Source organism: Notolepis coatsorum (assembly GCF_963971535.1).
Source record: "Notolepis coatsorum genome assembly, chromosome: 6".
Lineage (NCBI taxonomy): Eukaryota > Metazoa > Chordata > Actinopteri > Aulopiformes > Paralepididae > Notolepis > Notolepis coatsorum.
In genome coordinates this window covers 164,756,766-164,773,096 of record NC_140170.1, presented here as the reverse complement: position 1 = coordinate 164,773,096, position 16,331 = coordinate 164,756,766, and the positions used below count along the sequence as shown (strand labels likewise).

Below are 16,331 nucleotides of genomic sequence, written 5' to 3'. Positions count from 1 at the left end.
GGTCCGTTGTCTTCATCTAGTCATTTCCATAACTCATCCTCAAACGATGCAAAGTAACGTGGCACAATAAAATGGAACTTGTGGAGGAGTTTGTTTTGCCTGATCAGGAATCTCCACGGGCAGCATTTTTTTTGAAGCGGTTTTTATGATTCATGTGAGACGCAGGTGTGCCGGGACAGAGATGCTATACTTTTTAGTCAACGTTGTGAATGCCACAAGGCGCGGCGGCATATGCTGCGCAGGAGGCGGACCTACGGTGACACGCTCATGCTTTTCTGTCACTCCGTTCTCTTTGCGCTCTGCGTCTATATTTTCTCCAGCCCCACTCGACAGTGAAGCGTGGAAATCAATCATCTGACTGCGATGTAAATAAATTCACAATTTACTTTCAATTTTGTGTGTTCACGATAAAGAAATCCATACATAATGATGTTAAAATATGTAATCCATCCATTTTGAGTTTTTGACCAACTGCGCCCAGATTTCAGTTTCATGAATGAAGCTATTATTGATACTAGGCTCGAGGATGAATTCGCAACGGATATGTATATTGCCTCATAGGCTACAGGTCAGGCTATTCATTTAATTATGCAACTTGTGTTCTTTGTTATGATGATGATACTACGGTATACAGTATACAAAGCCAAGGGATTACATCTCGAGTAGACGGAGTCATTCGAACTCTGGCCGTGTTTCTTCTGTGCACTGCCCTGGTTTAACGTCCTATAGATCCTCTCCATATCCCTGCTCTACGAGCAGTTATTTTCATTGTGCAATCGGCCCTTTTCCAAGCTCTGTAGGCTCTGGCTCGCTCATCCTCCGCTCATCCCTGAGAGGCCAACATGCATGTGTTTATATTAATGCTGGTGCCGTTGCACAGAGTAGACTGGGTCGCTGGGAAACACGGCGTCCTGACAAAAAGAAGTTCCACCCTTAATGGTTTTACGTCTCATTTTTAAACCGCAGGCAAGGGAAGAAAATACTGGTTTATATCAATAATAATTGGGCTATAATATTTTTTTCCCCCCAGCCCTGACTTCTGTACCGGCCAGTAGTATTCTCATGGCGAAGAGGTTTTGCCATACAATATGGCGCAATGCCACACATATATTCACACTTATTAAATGGTATATAGGCCTACATGACTAGCCGTGAATATATATGTGCGTTTATCCCCAGGAGTCATCATTTCCATTCAGCAGATTTGAGTCCCAGTCACGCGTCACTCTGATCTGAAGTGACGACGTAGATGTAGATTCTGTGTTCACAGTTGTGCGTCCGTGGATACTATTTGTCAGTTGAGTAAGTTGAGCTTGATTTATAAAAAGGGATATTGACATGTGAACAGTAAACCGCAAAATTGTGTTTGCGCTTCTCTCCACCGAGATGGAACGGTTCAGCGTTTGGGGGAGGCGAGGCAGCGGGCCTTCGCCTCTGGTGGTTAGCGGGGCATTTCTCCCTACGCCGCCTTGTAATCTTGTGGTTCTTGGGAGTGATTATAGACGGGTTTGTTTATTGTCATAAGTTCCCTCAGCCTTGTGACTCGAATGTCTCCTCAGGCAGATTTGAATAAAGAGTCTCCGGCAACTCTTGAGGGTTTAAAGATGACTTTATCTCGTCGCTCCTCTCCCCCCCTTATCTGGCGGTTTGACGTTACGCCGGGCGGTGAAACTGCCGTTGAGCTTCCCCCCCCTATGCAAATCGCGGGGGCCTTAAATGTGTTTATTTTATGTAAATCTACTGTACCGTTAAAAATATGAAAGGTATAATTCACCTGGAACATTTTGACACAATCAAATGAGCTGGGAACAAGCGACCTGGAGCCCTTTCCTTTCATGACGGCAGATAGTGGTCGACATGAACATGAAGTTATGGAGTGAGCTCATGGCCTAGTGCTGCTTTTAATGACAATCAAACAGCTGCTGCCGCAAGTCATTCCGCAGGAATCCAGTCAGCAGAATAGATGCCCCCCCCCCCCCCCCCCCGAGCCGGTGTCTACAAAGTGGGCTTGATCGATGAATCATCTGTGAATTCTCTACATCTGGTAAGAGTTTGGAAATCTGGAGATGTCGGAGAGAGAAAAAAGCGTGACTTGGAAAGAGGCGAGAGGTTCTGTGAAATGGAGTAGCCCCCCCCCCCCCCCCCAAACAGGCAATTTGGCAGTGAGCTCAGTGTGAGACAGAGCGTTCCTACCCCCCCAGCCCCCCCCTGCGTTAGCCTGGGGATTCACTGACACCCGCGAAGGCTGAAAGCAAGAGATCCTCTGCCTGCTACATCTCCATCTTCCTGTAGTCGATTATTCTGTAGTTGATTACAACTGAATAATCTATCGTTTATATACGTGAATGAACAAAATGAAGTTTAAAAAAAAATATAAAAAAAGATATTCCAAAATATATATACGGTATATATATATATATATTTTCTTTTTTCTGGAGTAATACACGATCACTCGAGTATAGCATGCGATCAATCGATCTGGATTCTTCTTAAAAAATGCCCATCCCTACTTCCCTAGTAGCAACATTGATCAATTCAATATGCGTCATTGTTAGACCAGAGTTTAGTGTTCGCTATCACGTTTAGGAATTAATTCGGTACAAACTCTTAAGTGTAGTTTGTATCATTCAGTTAGCGTGGACGGTTGTGAAACATGGAAATAGCTTGTACTTCCAGAGAAACTTATTTTGAATGTATTTTTAACAGCCCGGCTAAAAGCCTTGAGAATCTGAAAAGGACAAATCATCGAGTCGAATACGAGGCTCTCAAATAATTGGATTATTTTGACACCAGAACAGCTACACATGATACGTACTCTGTGTGTGTGAGATGAGAAGAGCCGATCCTGGATCCCGCCTCCTCTTTCCACTAGCTGTAGTGTAATTGCCACGTTTTCTCTGCTAGCATAATAAACCTTAAGTAGGGAGAAGTACACTGTCTAACAATCAGTCATGTTATTCACTTTGAAGTGGAGCGGAGCACTCGAGGTCAGCAAGTCCGTCTCAGACTCTGAGTCGTACTAAAACAATAACCCCCCCCCCCCCCCCCCCCCCCCCCCCCTTTCCGATTAATTGGAGGGGCTCATTTCCCTTTTGCTTTTATAATCAAGGAGTCTGGCGATGAATTGGAACCCATGCTCAGTGTTTAAGCGTCGACAGTGTGTGTGTGTGTACATGCATTAAGTACGAAGCGCCTCGTGTGTTATTACCGTGCTCCTTGTGCGAAGCCTGTGCTGGCGTCACTGGTCCTGGGTCTGAGTTCACGTAGAGCCCCGGGCTCGAGCAGACCCCCTCTCCCAGAGCAGACCCCCTCTCCCAGAGCGAGAAGACCCCCTCTCCCAGAGCAGACCCCCTCTCCCAGAGCAGACCCCCTCTCCCAGAGCAGACCCCCTCTCCCAGAGCAGACCCCCCCCCTCTCCCAGAGCAGACCCCCTCTCCCAGAGCAGACCCCCTCTCCCAGAGAAGACCCCCTCTCCCAGAGCAGACCCCCTCTCCCAGAGAAGACCCCCTCTCCCAGAGCAGACAGACCCCCTCTCCCAGAGCAGACCCCCTCTCCCAGAGCAGACCCCCTCTCCCAGAGAAGACCCCCTCTCCCAGAGCAGACCGGCCCCTCTCCCAGAGCAGACCCCCTCTCCCAGAGAAGACCCCCTCTCCCAGAGCAGACCCCCTCTCCCAGAGCAGACCCCCTCTCCCAGAGCAGACCCCCTCTCCCAGAGCAGACCCCCTCTCCCAGAGCAGACCCCCTCTCCCAGAGCAGACCCCCTCTCCCAGAGCAGACCCCCTCTCCCAGAGCAGACCCCCTCTCCCAGAGCAGACCCCCTCTCCCAGAGAAGACCCCCTCTCCCAGAGAAGACCCCCCTCTCCCAGAGCAGACCCCCTCTCCCAGAGCAGACCCCCTCTCCCAGAGAAGACCCCCTCTCCCAGAGAAGACCCCCTCTCCCAGAGCAGACCCCCTCTCCCAGAGAAGACCCCCTCTCCCAGAGCAGACCCCCTCTCCCAGAGAGGACCCCTCTCCCAGAGCAGACCCCCTCTCCCAGAGCAGACCCCCTCTCCCAGAGCAGACCCCCTCTCTCCCAGAGCAGACCCCCCCTCTCCCAGAGCAGACCCCCTCTCCCAGAGCAGACCCCCTCTCCCAGAGCAGAGAAGACCCCCTCTCCCAGAGCAGACCCCCTCTCCCAGAGCAGACCCCCTCTCCCAGAGAAGACCCCCTCTCCCAGAGCAGACCCCCTCTCCCAGAGCAGACCCCCTCTCTCAGAGCAGACCCCCTCTCCCAGAGCAGACCCCCTCTCCCAGAGCAGACCCCCTCTCCCAGACCCGTTTGTTTGCTCTGTCCTGCTCTGCCTCCTCCAGCACCAGGGTGGAGAGACGAGCAGCCCTTAGCATGGTGGTGCACATGGCCCCAAGATGTGGCCTGCCTGCCTGCCTGCCTGCCTGCCTGCCTGCCTGCCTGCCTGCCTGCCTTCACACTTCACACACCGAGTCACGCTCCTCCCTCTCTCCACTGATCTCAAAAGGCTGGAGCGACTTGCCGAGAAATATGCTGGTGATGGGATATGCTGACCCCCGTCAGCCGAGTTTCCAACCGCTTTTCCTTAACCCTTTTTAAGGAACCACAATCGGGCGACAGTGGCTCGGGAGAGGTAGAGCAGTCGTCTGGTAATCCGGAGGTTCTGGTTCGATTCCTGCTCCTCCCAGGCAGCGTGTCGGAAGTGTCCTTGAGCAAGACACTTAACGGTTGCATGGTTGCCTCCGCCGTCGGTGTGTGAATGTGTGAGTGAATGGGTCAAATGTGAGGAACAAATTGTAAAGCGCTTTGGATAAAAGCACTATATAAATGAATGCACCATTTACCACCATTTTTAGCAATCGGAAAGGCTTTATTTGAGACAAACGGTGAATTTATTGTCTTGGTGACATTGGCGCGAAGACATATCAACGATTCTTGCTCAAATGTGAATCACGATTTTTCCTCTAAGAATTGAGATCACGATTCTCACACGATTCTTATTTTTCGTCATCATTTAAAAAGGTAAAGAAAAAAGAAAAAAAATATCGCGATTTTTTTCCCCCAGATTAATCGTGCCGCCCTACGATAGTGTATCAGACACAGTACAATGACGACAGGACTTAACATGCACACACTGTAAACAGTAGACTAATACTTACTCTTAGCACTCGCCATATGATTTCTCTATGTTTATACTATATCAAGCCATGGTTGTAGAGCGATAAGAGTCGGTGCGTTAGAACAGCGTGCCGAGAGGCAGTTACTTGGGATTAAATAAGCGGCAGGTTCTCCAGCACACAGACTGGACACACCGTGGACCAAACCTAACGGCGCCTCTTCACTTGGAACCATAGTCAAAGGGCACTGTGGTTCTTAACAATCACAGCAAGTCATGTTGACCGGCTTGGGCTTTTAGTCTTGTTTGTATTTGAGAGGTTGATAAGATACTGGCTCCTCTCCATCCCTCCCCCTCCCCTCGTCGCCTGGCCTCTGTGTAAAATGGTGGCCTTGCGCTGGTGTTAGCGTTGTATATACTCTCACTGATGCTGCCTGGTTATAAAGCACGCCTTTATGACAGGAAGGTGTGTGTGTGTGTGTGTGTGTGTGTCTCCCAGGCTCTTGTCTGGTCTATGGGAGCCCTCGCCGAGATGCAGGTTATTTGACCAGTTTATGATGCTATGAAATGGGGCACATTAAGGCACCTACGTCTCCCCAGCTGGACAACTCCGTGACATCACTTCACACTCTCACACACGGCCTTATCGCAGGTAGAGATGGAGCAGATAGGGGCTTTTCCTGTATCTCTCTCTATCGCCTTGTTCAGTCTGTTTCTCTCTCTCTCCCTCTCCCCTCCCTCGCATCAAGCTACATGGCCAATGTCTCTCTCTCTTCTCTCTCTTTTCTCTCTCTCTCTCTCTCTTTCTGTCCTCCCCCGCACTCATACAGGCTACGCTTTGAATTATGAGGGCGGTGTCATAAGCGATGACATCACTATACTCCCACAGCGTCCATGATGCAACCCTCCTTTTAATAATGAAAAAAAAAAAAGTACAAAAAAGTTTAATGCGTCTTTATATGTCAAATCAACGACACAGGGCTCAGCGGTGGGCCGCGTCCAGTCTCCTCCCAGGGCCGTTTGCTGAGTCAGACTTGCCGGTTTTTACGGCTTTATCGCGGTGTCGTTCAGCGGCCCGTCTGGCAGACAGAGGCTGGGGCTGGTGTTGTTTCAGGTGAAACACTGCTCACAACCCCCCCCCCCGGCTGTTTGGATGATTTGGAAGAATCTGCTATATTGCTGCAGGGCAACAGGTGGGCCGGGCCGGTTTCAAGCTCCGCCCTACGGTTGTCGGCTGGAATTGCCTGGCACCTGCGAAGGGCGTCCTGGTGAATTATTTGAGCGACGGTCGATTGATTTGTATCTTGCGCGTAATGTGTTTGTGTGACGTGTTTTTGTTGTTGTTGTTGTTGTGATAGTTAGAGGCACAGGTCTAGAGGTTTGTAATTGGGCCACATGTGCAACTTCAACTTGAGATTCAGTGTAGTTATGGCACTCTAGAGATGGTCTTCACAGATCACTCTCTTGAGTCTCTTTCCTGCACTCCTGGATTCCACCATGGAGGAATGCGGGAACACCTCGGAAAGTGACTCCTGTGAATGTATAATAAGCCCTAGATCGGATATATTTGGAAGGAAAAGTATTTCCCCCTGCTCTTTTATGCACGACAGCATAAACAGTATGTGTGGGTGTTTGTAACGTGTGGGGTGGGGGCCGCGGGGATCTAGAGAGGGTCAGGGAGGTGGGTAGTAGTAACCATAGAATTGGGGCCTGTCCCCACCCTCACCTCAGCTGGCCTCTCCTTGTCGCCTCTGACCGACTAAAGGTTATACCGACCTTGGTTGTCGCTGATGGTTAGCAGCTAGCTTTTATATAGTAGGGGAGGATTTAAATGCTAAACTTTTTTCAGTGCCAACAGTTTAATGCTTTGGTATAAGATACCTGCATTTCTGTGTTTGAAGCAACCCGTTTGCCCGTGCCGGTGGGTTGATCTTGCGAAAGAGGAGCGAGGTAGCCAGGACGAATTCAACTCTAATTCAACACGGATGTTTGGCGTTTGGCTCGACGCGCAAATTATGGTCCTCTTCTTTGACACTTTTCTGGTCGAGCACCCGGACGGAGAGCATTGATTTTGATCCCGCTGCTGACTAATGTCAAACAGTCCTGCCCATTTGGATAAACAGAGGCCTTCCAGTTGTACCATGCGATGGAATGCACTGTTTGAAACCATGCCAGGCTCTTGGCAGCCAAGTGCTTTGTAGTGTTTGATTCTTAATCACAGAGTCTCGCTGTTTCATGTCTTTCAAAACGTTTCAACAATGGGACTGTTCCAACCGGATGAGGGCGGTGAAGGGAAGCAGATAAGTTCTGCGGTGCCATCCCTGCTTCGTTCTCAGGAGTTTGACAAGTAAAAAGGCCCTTTTCCTGGGAGTTGTAATAAATACAACTCCACCCGATGACGTTATTCTGCAGAAGTTCCATGCATTAAAAAATATTTTTGATTAAACTCTTTCCACTTCAACAAGTATAATATAAATGCAAATTATTATTAGCAAATTTGCAAATAATAAGTATTATATATATATATATATATATATATATATATATATATATATATATATATATATATATTAAACAAATTCTGTTTAATTTTCACTCAAATGAGATATTTACAGACCTTTCTACCTTTTATTTCCATCAACATCAATTTCCACCTTTTAGGATCCTTAAAAATTAAATCCCCTTCATTGAATACATCAGAAGAATTGCTGCAGTTCCTAACCTCCCTCGGTTTGATTCTGCCATTCTTAACTACGGAGCGTTCCTCTCCCCCCTGTGGTGCGAGGGGCGGTACACTCACAGCGCAGCGAGTTCCCCTATAAGCCTCTGGGATGGAGGGGGGGGGGGGGGGGGCACGGGCACGCTGGTGTTATCAGCCTCCTACTGTAGCTGTTAAAACACTGTGAAACTTATCTCATCTGATACGCAGCAAAAATGAATCTGGACCGAACGAGGCGGAAAGAAAAAGACACAGTTGTGTAAACATCTCCCTGCCGCTAGCAGAGGTGACTGGAAACACACGCACACGCACACGCACACGCACACAGCCAGGACGGAGCGGGTTTGTTTGTTATCGTATCCTGTAGGGGTGTGTAACATTGTGACCGCACTTCGATTCGATTACGATTATTCAGGCAACGATTCAATGCATCATGAAATCTCTTCATTTGACCACGATTCGATAAATTTTCGATACATTTTCTATCAGTTAATTCCCCAATTTTTTTTGAATACACAAATGTGGCTGGGGGAACATGATTCACTCAGCATGAATGGACTATAGGTCAATAAAAACAATACAAAAAAAAAAAAAAACATATAATTTTTTTTTTTTTATTATTATTATTTAGATTATAATCCATTCTAAGATATTCAAATCGAACATATTCACACATTAGAATCGATGCATTTCGATTAATCGATGCATCGTGACACCCCTAGTATCCTGTCTGTACCAGTGAGGTTGTGCTCTGAGGCTGTTTTCCACCTGGCTTTAAGATGAGAGTGAGACCCGTCTGCACCAGTGAGGTTGTGCTCGGAGGCTGTTCTCCACCTGGCTTTAAGATGAGAGTGAGACCCGTCTGTACCAGTGAGGTTGTGCTCGGAGGCTGTTCTCCACCTGGCTTTAAGATGAGAGTGAGACCCGTCTGTACCAGTGAGGTTGTGCTCGGAGGCTGTTCTCCACCTGGCTTTAAGATGAGAGTGAGACCCGTCTGTACCAGTGAGGTTGTGCTCGGAGGCTGTTCTCCACCTGGCTTTAAGATGAGAGTGAGACCCGTCTGCACCAGTGAGGTTGTGCTCTGAGGCTGTTTTCCACCTGGCTTTAAGATGAGAGTGAGACCCGTCTGTACCAGTGAGGTTGTGCTCGGAGGCTGTTCTCCACCTGGCTTTAAGATGAGAGTGAGACCCGTCTGTACCAGTGAGGTTGTGCTCTCTGAGGCTGTTCTCCACCTGGCTTTAAGATGAGAGTGAGACACCGTCTGTACCAGTGAGGTTGTGCTCGGAGGCTGTTTTCCCACCTGGCTTTAAGATAAGCTCTTAAGTCCAGGCGTGAACCTGCACCCGAGACGCATCGAGGACGCACTGAGATCCCAACACTCGGACCACGTTTCAGAGTTGGTCTGGGGTCGCTCTGGAGTTGGTCTGTGTGTGTACGCAAACGAGTCCCGTTGACCGCCTGGTCAACTGAGCGCCGTGTCCTCTGAGCGCCTGGTCAACTTGGTACCGTGCCCTCTGAGCGCCGTGCCCTCTGAGCGCCGTGCCCTCTGAGCGCCGTGCCCTCTGAGCGCCGTGCCCTCTGAGCGCCGTGCCCTCTGGGGTGGACATGTTTCTGTGTAGTTCTATGCTGTGAACACAGAGGTGAAAGTATATCTGCTCTGCCTTTTCATCCTCCTTTTTCTCACCTCCAGTCGGTTCTCAAATTGCACAAGCTGGCTATATCCGCGACGTCTGAATTCTTCAAAATGCCCATAATAGGCTATATTAGGGCCGCCACTTATGTTGAACGAATCCAAAGTAGAATATAGTTTTTATGTCATCAGAATCCTCTATTATAATAATACAGCTCCATGCTATAAATATACACTGCTCCCGTGGAGAAGGCGGGGTCACGCTCCATAGACTACGTTCACCTGCAGAAATAATGCAACGTACAGTTCTTTCTTGTGAGAGTGACTGGATTACGCTGCTATATTAGGCTGTACATGGAAAGGAATTACCGAGCATTTCCCTCCCGTCATTAAAACTCCAGCCACATTTCTTGCTGCCCTGTTTCAACTCTCCTGAAAGTCGTCCAATATCCTCTCCAAATTGTCGCTTGGCAGGCGGCGTGATATTCCAGTGCCCCGTCAGTCCTTTCCCCCCCAAAGGAATTCACCCCGTATGGAGTGTTTTTATGCCCCATCATCATCATAAAAATGTTGGGAAAGAGAAAATGTCACGGATATAAATTGCAGGTACATAAAAATATGCTGTTTTAGGCCCCTGAGTCGTGGCGGTGCTTACATTAGGTTTTCTAATGCTGATTAATAACTTAAATGGTGTTCCTTTGCCATAATGATTATAAATATAACGCCATATAAAGCTGTCGGCTGTGAGAATAAATATTTTTCCTTGTTTAGTTTAGTCCTGCTTCACTGAATTATGTCCATTGCGTTTTTGACTGGTAGCTGAAGTTTTGCCTGGAGAGTACATTTTCCAGGGAACGTGTGTGTGCTCATGTTCCCGGGACAGAAGATTTCTTATTTTCTGTGAAAATATTAATCCGTAGTATGGAATGAGTAAGCAAGGAAAGCACGTGATTTTTATGTGATGGGCTTATCCGCTTTTGTAGACGGATGTCATCGCTGGAGTCGCTCGCTGGTGAATGATCCTTCCGTTGCTTGGAAATACACATTTTGATCATTCCGACGTTCTGTCGCCTCGAGCGTGGGTTTGATTATCTGCATCGCATTTTCCTAGCTTTTGGGCAATTTGGATAACGGAGTTAAGCTCAATTCATGCAGAATGCAGGCGAGCTGTCGTCTAATACGCACAATGAGAATATGGAAGAATGACTGGTGGATTCTAAATGACACTGTTGTGGATCATCTCGCCTCCTTATTCAGATCAAATGTGAAGGTAGTTGATGAGAGAGAGAGGGAATTGAGACTAGCAGTGCATAACACTATAATGGGGCCTAACAAAATTAATAGTTGGTTTCAGGTTGCCGACCGACCCTGCCGATTTAGGTGCGACCCAATATATTTTATGAGTTTTAAAAAAAAAATTAGTAAAAAAAAATTAAGAAAATCATTTTTTTTTTTTTTTTTTTTTTATAGAATAAAGTTTCATAGAAATCTTAGTCAAACATTTAGTATTATGGATATTAAACATGCTGGCAGAGTACATGCATCCATGTTGTTGTGAACATTTTAATTAAATAAAGAAATTCCCAATCCATAGTCGCCGTGGGAAAGAATAAAATAAAAAAATTAAATAAAATAAATTCCCTACCTACCCATGGCCAAACTGACAACCAACCTGAAACCAACTATTAATTTTGTTAGGCCTGGGGGCGACAGTGGCTCAGGAGGTAGAGCGGTCGTCTGCTAATCGGAAGGTTCCCGGTTTGATTTTCCGCTCCTCCCGGGCAGCGTGTCGGAAGTGTCCTTGATCAAAACCCCTGACTGCTCCCAATGTGCAGGTTGGCACCTTTGCATGGTCGCCTCCGCTGTCGGTGTGTGAATGTGAGGAACAAAGATTGTAAAGCACTTTGGATAAAAGAGATATATAAATGCACCATTTACCATTTTAGAGGGAATCAAGAGACTAGCAGTGGGTAACGCTATAATGAAAATCACAACTGGCCAGCAGGTTATTTAGTGTGATGCCCCTCTATTCTCACTGTCGGGGGGGAAAAGTTTAGTTGTCTCTCTAAATGAAAGGGAATTCAGAGTAACACTGTAATGGAAATGCTGCATGCGCTCTTATATTATATTATCAAATTTGCTCTTTTCTTTAGTGATGTAGGCCCAAAGGTTTTATTTGCATATTGAGCAGGGAAAGCGAGATCTGATCTGGGCACTCAAGATGCGTGTGGAGACGCATTCTAATATCTGCTCCGCTCCGCGCTGCTCTGCTCTATATAAACGTAGCTCCGCTCTGCTCTGCTCTATATAAACGTAGCTCCGCTCTGCTCTGCTCTATATAAACGTAGCTCCGCTCTGCCCTGCTCTGCTCTATATAAACGTAGCTCCGCTCTGCTCTATATAAACGTAGCTCCGCTCTGCCCTGCTCTGCTCTATATAAACGTAGCTCCGCTCTGCTCTGCTCTATATAAACGTAGCTCCGCTCTGCTCTGCTCTATATAAACGTAGCTCCACTCTGCCCTGCTCTGCTCTATATAAACGTAGCTGCTCTGCTCTATATAAACGTAGCTCTGCTCTGTGCTGCTCTGCTCTATATAAACGTAGCTCCGCTCTGCTCTGCTCTATATAAACGTAGCTCCACTCTGCCCTGCTCTATATAAACGTAGCTGCTCCGCTCTGCTCTGCTCTATATAAACGTAGCTCCGCTCTGTGCCGACCCTCCTCTGCTCTATATAAACGTAGCTCAGCTCTGTGCCGACCCTCCTCTGCTCTATATAAACGTAGCTCCGCTCTGTGCCGACCCTCCTCTGCTCTATATAAACGTAGCTCCGCTCTGTGCCGACCCTCCTCTGCTCTATATAAACGTAGCTCCGCTCTGTGCCGACCCTCCTCTGCTCTATATAAACGTAGCTCCGCTCTGTGCCGACCCTCCTCTGCTCTATATAAACGTAGCTCCCGGCGCAAAAGCCTGCGATGTCTGTTCCCTTCGCTTCGCCGTAACGAGGTAATTGCCTCCTGTTGCAGGGGACTGCAATTTAGCAATCAGGCCACAAAGGAGGGAGGTGTGCCGGAGAATCATCGTAACACACACACACACACACACACACGCACACACCGCCCTCCCAGGGTTCTGCCTGGAGGGCAAGCGCATAATGCACTGCTATTATCTTGTCACACACATACACACTCACACACACACAGTGTTAAGAAGCTGGACTGTTATTGTTGTCTGCACTCGTACGAACCTATTGGGGAGGGAGACGGATGGCGGGAGAGACGAGGGGTCAAGGTTTACGATAAGCGAGCGTTTTTGAGTAATGTTGCACAATAGGGCCGTTCCGTTCCCCCGTGGTGGTGGTGCAGTCGGCCTCACATCTCCTTCACAGGCTTTCCCAGCCTTCCTGTTCTAGACACTTTTCTCCTTAATAGGAGACAGACGTTGTTTCAAATGTTCTCGCCAGGAACTTGGTGGGAAGAAGGTTCTGCTGAAGAAAACTTCAAGTCTTTTGTGGTTTATTGTTCCCTAGTTAATTGTTCCTTGGTTAATTGTTCCTTGGTTAATTGTTCTTTGGTTAATTGTTCTTTGGTTAATTGTTCCCTGGTTTATTGTTCCCTGGTTTATTGTTCCCTGGTTTATTGTTCCCTGGTTTATTGTTCCCTGGTTGTGATGATGCCTAAACCACTATTTGGTGCTTGTTTACTTTGCTAAGTGTTACTGTTATTGTTATTTTCAGGCTTGAACGTGTTCATTATCAATGACTGAATATAATACTCTCACTGGTAGATTCTCAAAAGAATGCAGACCGCAGCGTAAACCTGCGCCCAATCTACGTTTTGGGAATCTTATTTTCAAAAGACTGAACTATCACTAATATGTCCTGCAGCCAGCCAGCCAGTGCCTGGGGGACCACTGAGCACTATCAGTGTGTGTCCTGCAGCCAGCCAGCCAGCGCCTGGGGGACCACTGAGCACTATCAGTGTGTGTCCTGCAGCCAGCCAGCCAGCGCCTGGGGGACCACTGAGCACTATCAGTGTGTGTCCTGCAGCCAGCCAGCCAGCGCCTGGGGGACCACTGAGCACTATCAGTGTGTGTCCTGCAGCCAGCCAGCCAGTGCCTGGGGGACCACTGAGCACTATCAGTGTGTGTCCTGCAGCCAGCCAGCCAGCGCCTGGGGGACCACTGAGCACTATCAGTGTGTGTCCTGCAGCCAGCCAGCCAGCGCCTGGGGGACCACTGAGCACTATCAGTGTGTGTCCTGCAGCCAGCCAGCCAGCGCCTGGGGGACCACTGAGCACTATCAGTGTGTGTCCTGCAGCCAGCCAGCCAGCGCCCGGGGACCACTGAGGACTATCAGTATGTCTGATGCATAGAACTGACTTGATTTAAAGCGTGCTCACGGGATGCCATCGAGTCCTCTCCTCTCCTCTCCTCTCCTCTCCTCTCCTCTCCTCTCCTCTCCTCTCCTCTCCTCTCCTCTCCTCTCCTCTCCTCTCATCTCCTCTCCTCTCCTCCTCTCCTCTCCTCTCCTCTCATCTCCTCTCCACATCTCCTCTGCTCTCCTCCTCTCCTCTCCTCTCCACTCCTCTCCACATCTCCTCTCCTCTCCTCTCCTCTCCTCTCCTCTCCTCTCCTCTCCTCTCCTCTCCTCTCCTCTCCTCTCCTCTCCTCTCCTCTCCTCTCCTCTCCTCTCCTCTCCTCATTACTCTGGCCGTGCTCTTCCTTAGGCAATGGCAGGCTGCCTGCCGTGAACGGGACCAGGGGATGAGGAATGTGTGGTGCGTCAGGTAAATGTGTCCCCAGACTCTGGGAACAAGCAGCCATCTCTCCGCGGGCCCGTGTGAAACATTCCTAGGCCGTCTCACGTCTGGTCGGAGGGACGGCTGCCAGGGAGGCTGCTGGGAGCTGTGGGCTCCCTTTGTCTCCCTCTGGCTAAACCCTGTACAGACAGACACACACACACACACACACACAGACAGACACACACTCTCACACACACGCACTCTCACAGACACAGACACACACTCTCACACAGACAGACAGACAGACAGACAGACAGACACAGCTCTCACTGCAGCCATTTACCTGTCTGCTGACAGGCTGCAGGGGAGGTGTGTGTGTGGTGTGTGTATTTCTTGTCTGTCTTTCTCTGTGTGTGTGTGTGTGTGTGTGTCAGTGTGTGTGTGAGAGAAAGAGAAAGAGCACTTGTTTGTGTGTGAGATCATTTTGATTCATACGGCGTGGGAAGGTTAATCTGAGATGCAGATGGTGTATGTTACATGCACACACTTGCACACACATACAACACACACACTTGCGCACAGACACACACACACACACTTGCGCACATACACACACACAAGTTTGCTCACTCCCACGTTGGCAGTGGTAATGCTATATCACCCGACAAATGACTTTCTAATAAGCGTCTGTACGAGTGAAGTGCCAGCTATTAAATACGCTGTTAGCCTAAAGTGCAAATTGACTGGTGCACACAGACGGACGGGCTGCGGGCGTGTTAGGTTAAGTGAGCCTGCGGAGCGACGCTCTCTCTCTCTATCAATAGTATCGATCCTCACTCAGCCCCCTCCTGGAACACAACCTGAACGGATGGACCACCTCGTCTTCAGAGACGTGCGCTTGCCGTGGAGCTAAGGGGTCATTTGATCTTCAAAACTGAAGATCTAAAAGTTTGTCTGTGCGATAATCATGGACGGTGGTGATTTATAAAGAAAATAATAATAATGGATAAATCATGTGATTTTGTAATGATTGCGACATATTTGCATGGAATGGCCAGGCTGACGCAGTCGGATGTCGATGTTGACGAGTAGTGAAGGTTGAATGCATTGAAACACTGATGTGTGTTATGCACGGGTTATTTTAACGAGGACGGATGAAATATATTGCAAGTCTGTTGTATCGCAGTGTTTACATTTGCACCGTCTTGGAGCAGGTTGGTGCTCTTGCTCTGAGGCACGTCGTCGCAGCATTATTGGGAAGTGTGGGTGCCGGGCTGACCTTCGAATTCTTTTTTGGAATTTGAAGCTTCAGGGCCGAGATTCGATTTTAATTCGAAGCTTCGAGATACATTTAAAAATTTTATTTTTTTTATAAATAAATTCTTTTTTATTTTAATTTTTTTTATGTTGTGGGACTTGTACAGCACTTTGTTCAACTTTGTCAGTGCTGTAAAGTTTAAACCTTTTTAAATCTTAGACAAACAAAACACTTTGCTTCCATGAAATATTGTAAGCCGTCATTTGAGGCTTTATAAAAGCAGCACAATGAACACAAATCTGTCGGTGCCGAGTCCGACCTCATCTTAAATAACAAACATCATTGCTTGTTCCAATTAACAAAGAGAGGCAGAGTTAATTTAGTAAATGTTTTTTTTTTTTTTTATATATTAATATACCGGTATTCGATTTTATTTTCATATTCGAAGCCCATGCCCATCGAACGAAGCTTCGAAGTATTTAAGACAGCCCTACACTCGACAGCCTCTGTGACCGATATTCCAACCTGCCGTTGAATTAAAAACCTCTGAAAATGTCTGGAAACGCGAGTAAAATGTTGTTTTTAGATGGTGTTCTTCTTGACGACCTCCCCCTCTTGAGCGTGACCTCTGACCTCACATACTAACCATCTCCCGTTCTCTCCTTGCAGAAATCTTGGCAACAACAAGCTGATCACCATCAACACGGAGGCCTTCGCCAACCTGCCCAACCTACGAGAGCTGTGAGTAGTCCAGCACACACACACACACACACACACACACACACAGACACCTGTCTACTAAGGCTGAGCCCGAATGTTCGAACGTTCGTTTGTTATGTTAACATTCAAATTCTAAATCAAA

General features: G+C 48.0%; 1 protein-coding gene across 1 annotated transcript in view; it reads left to right on the top strand.

Moving 5' to 3' along the window:
- lrig1 (leucine-rich repeats and immunoglobulin-like domains 1) overlaps positions 1-16,331 on the top strand; it is a 94,492-nt gene that overhangs the window by 9,967 nt on the left and 68,194 nt on the right. Inside the window, 1 exon segment of the mRNA XM_084315804.1 lies at positions 16,139-16,210. Coding sequence (XP_084171930.1) covers positions 16,139-16,210 — 72 coding nt within the window.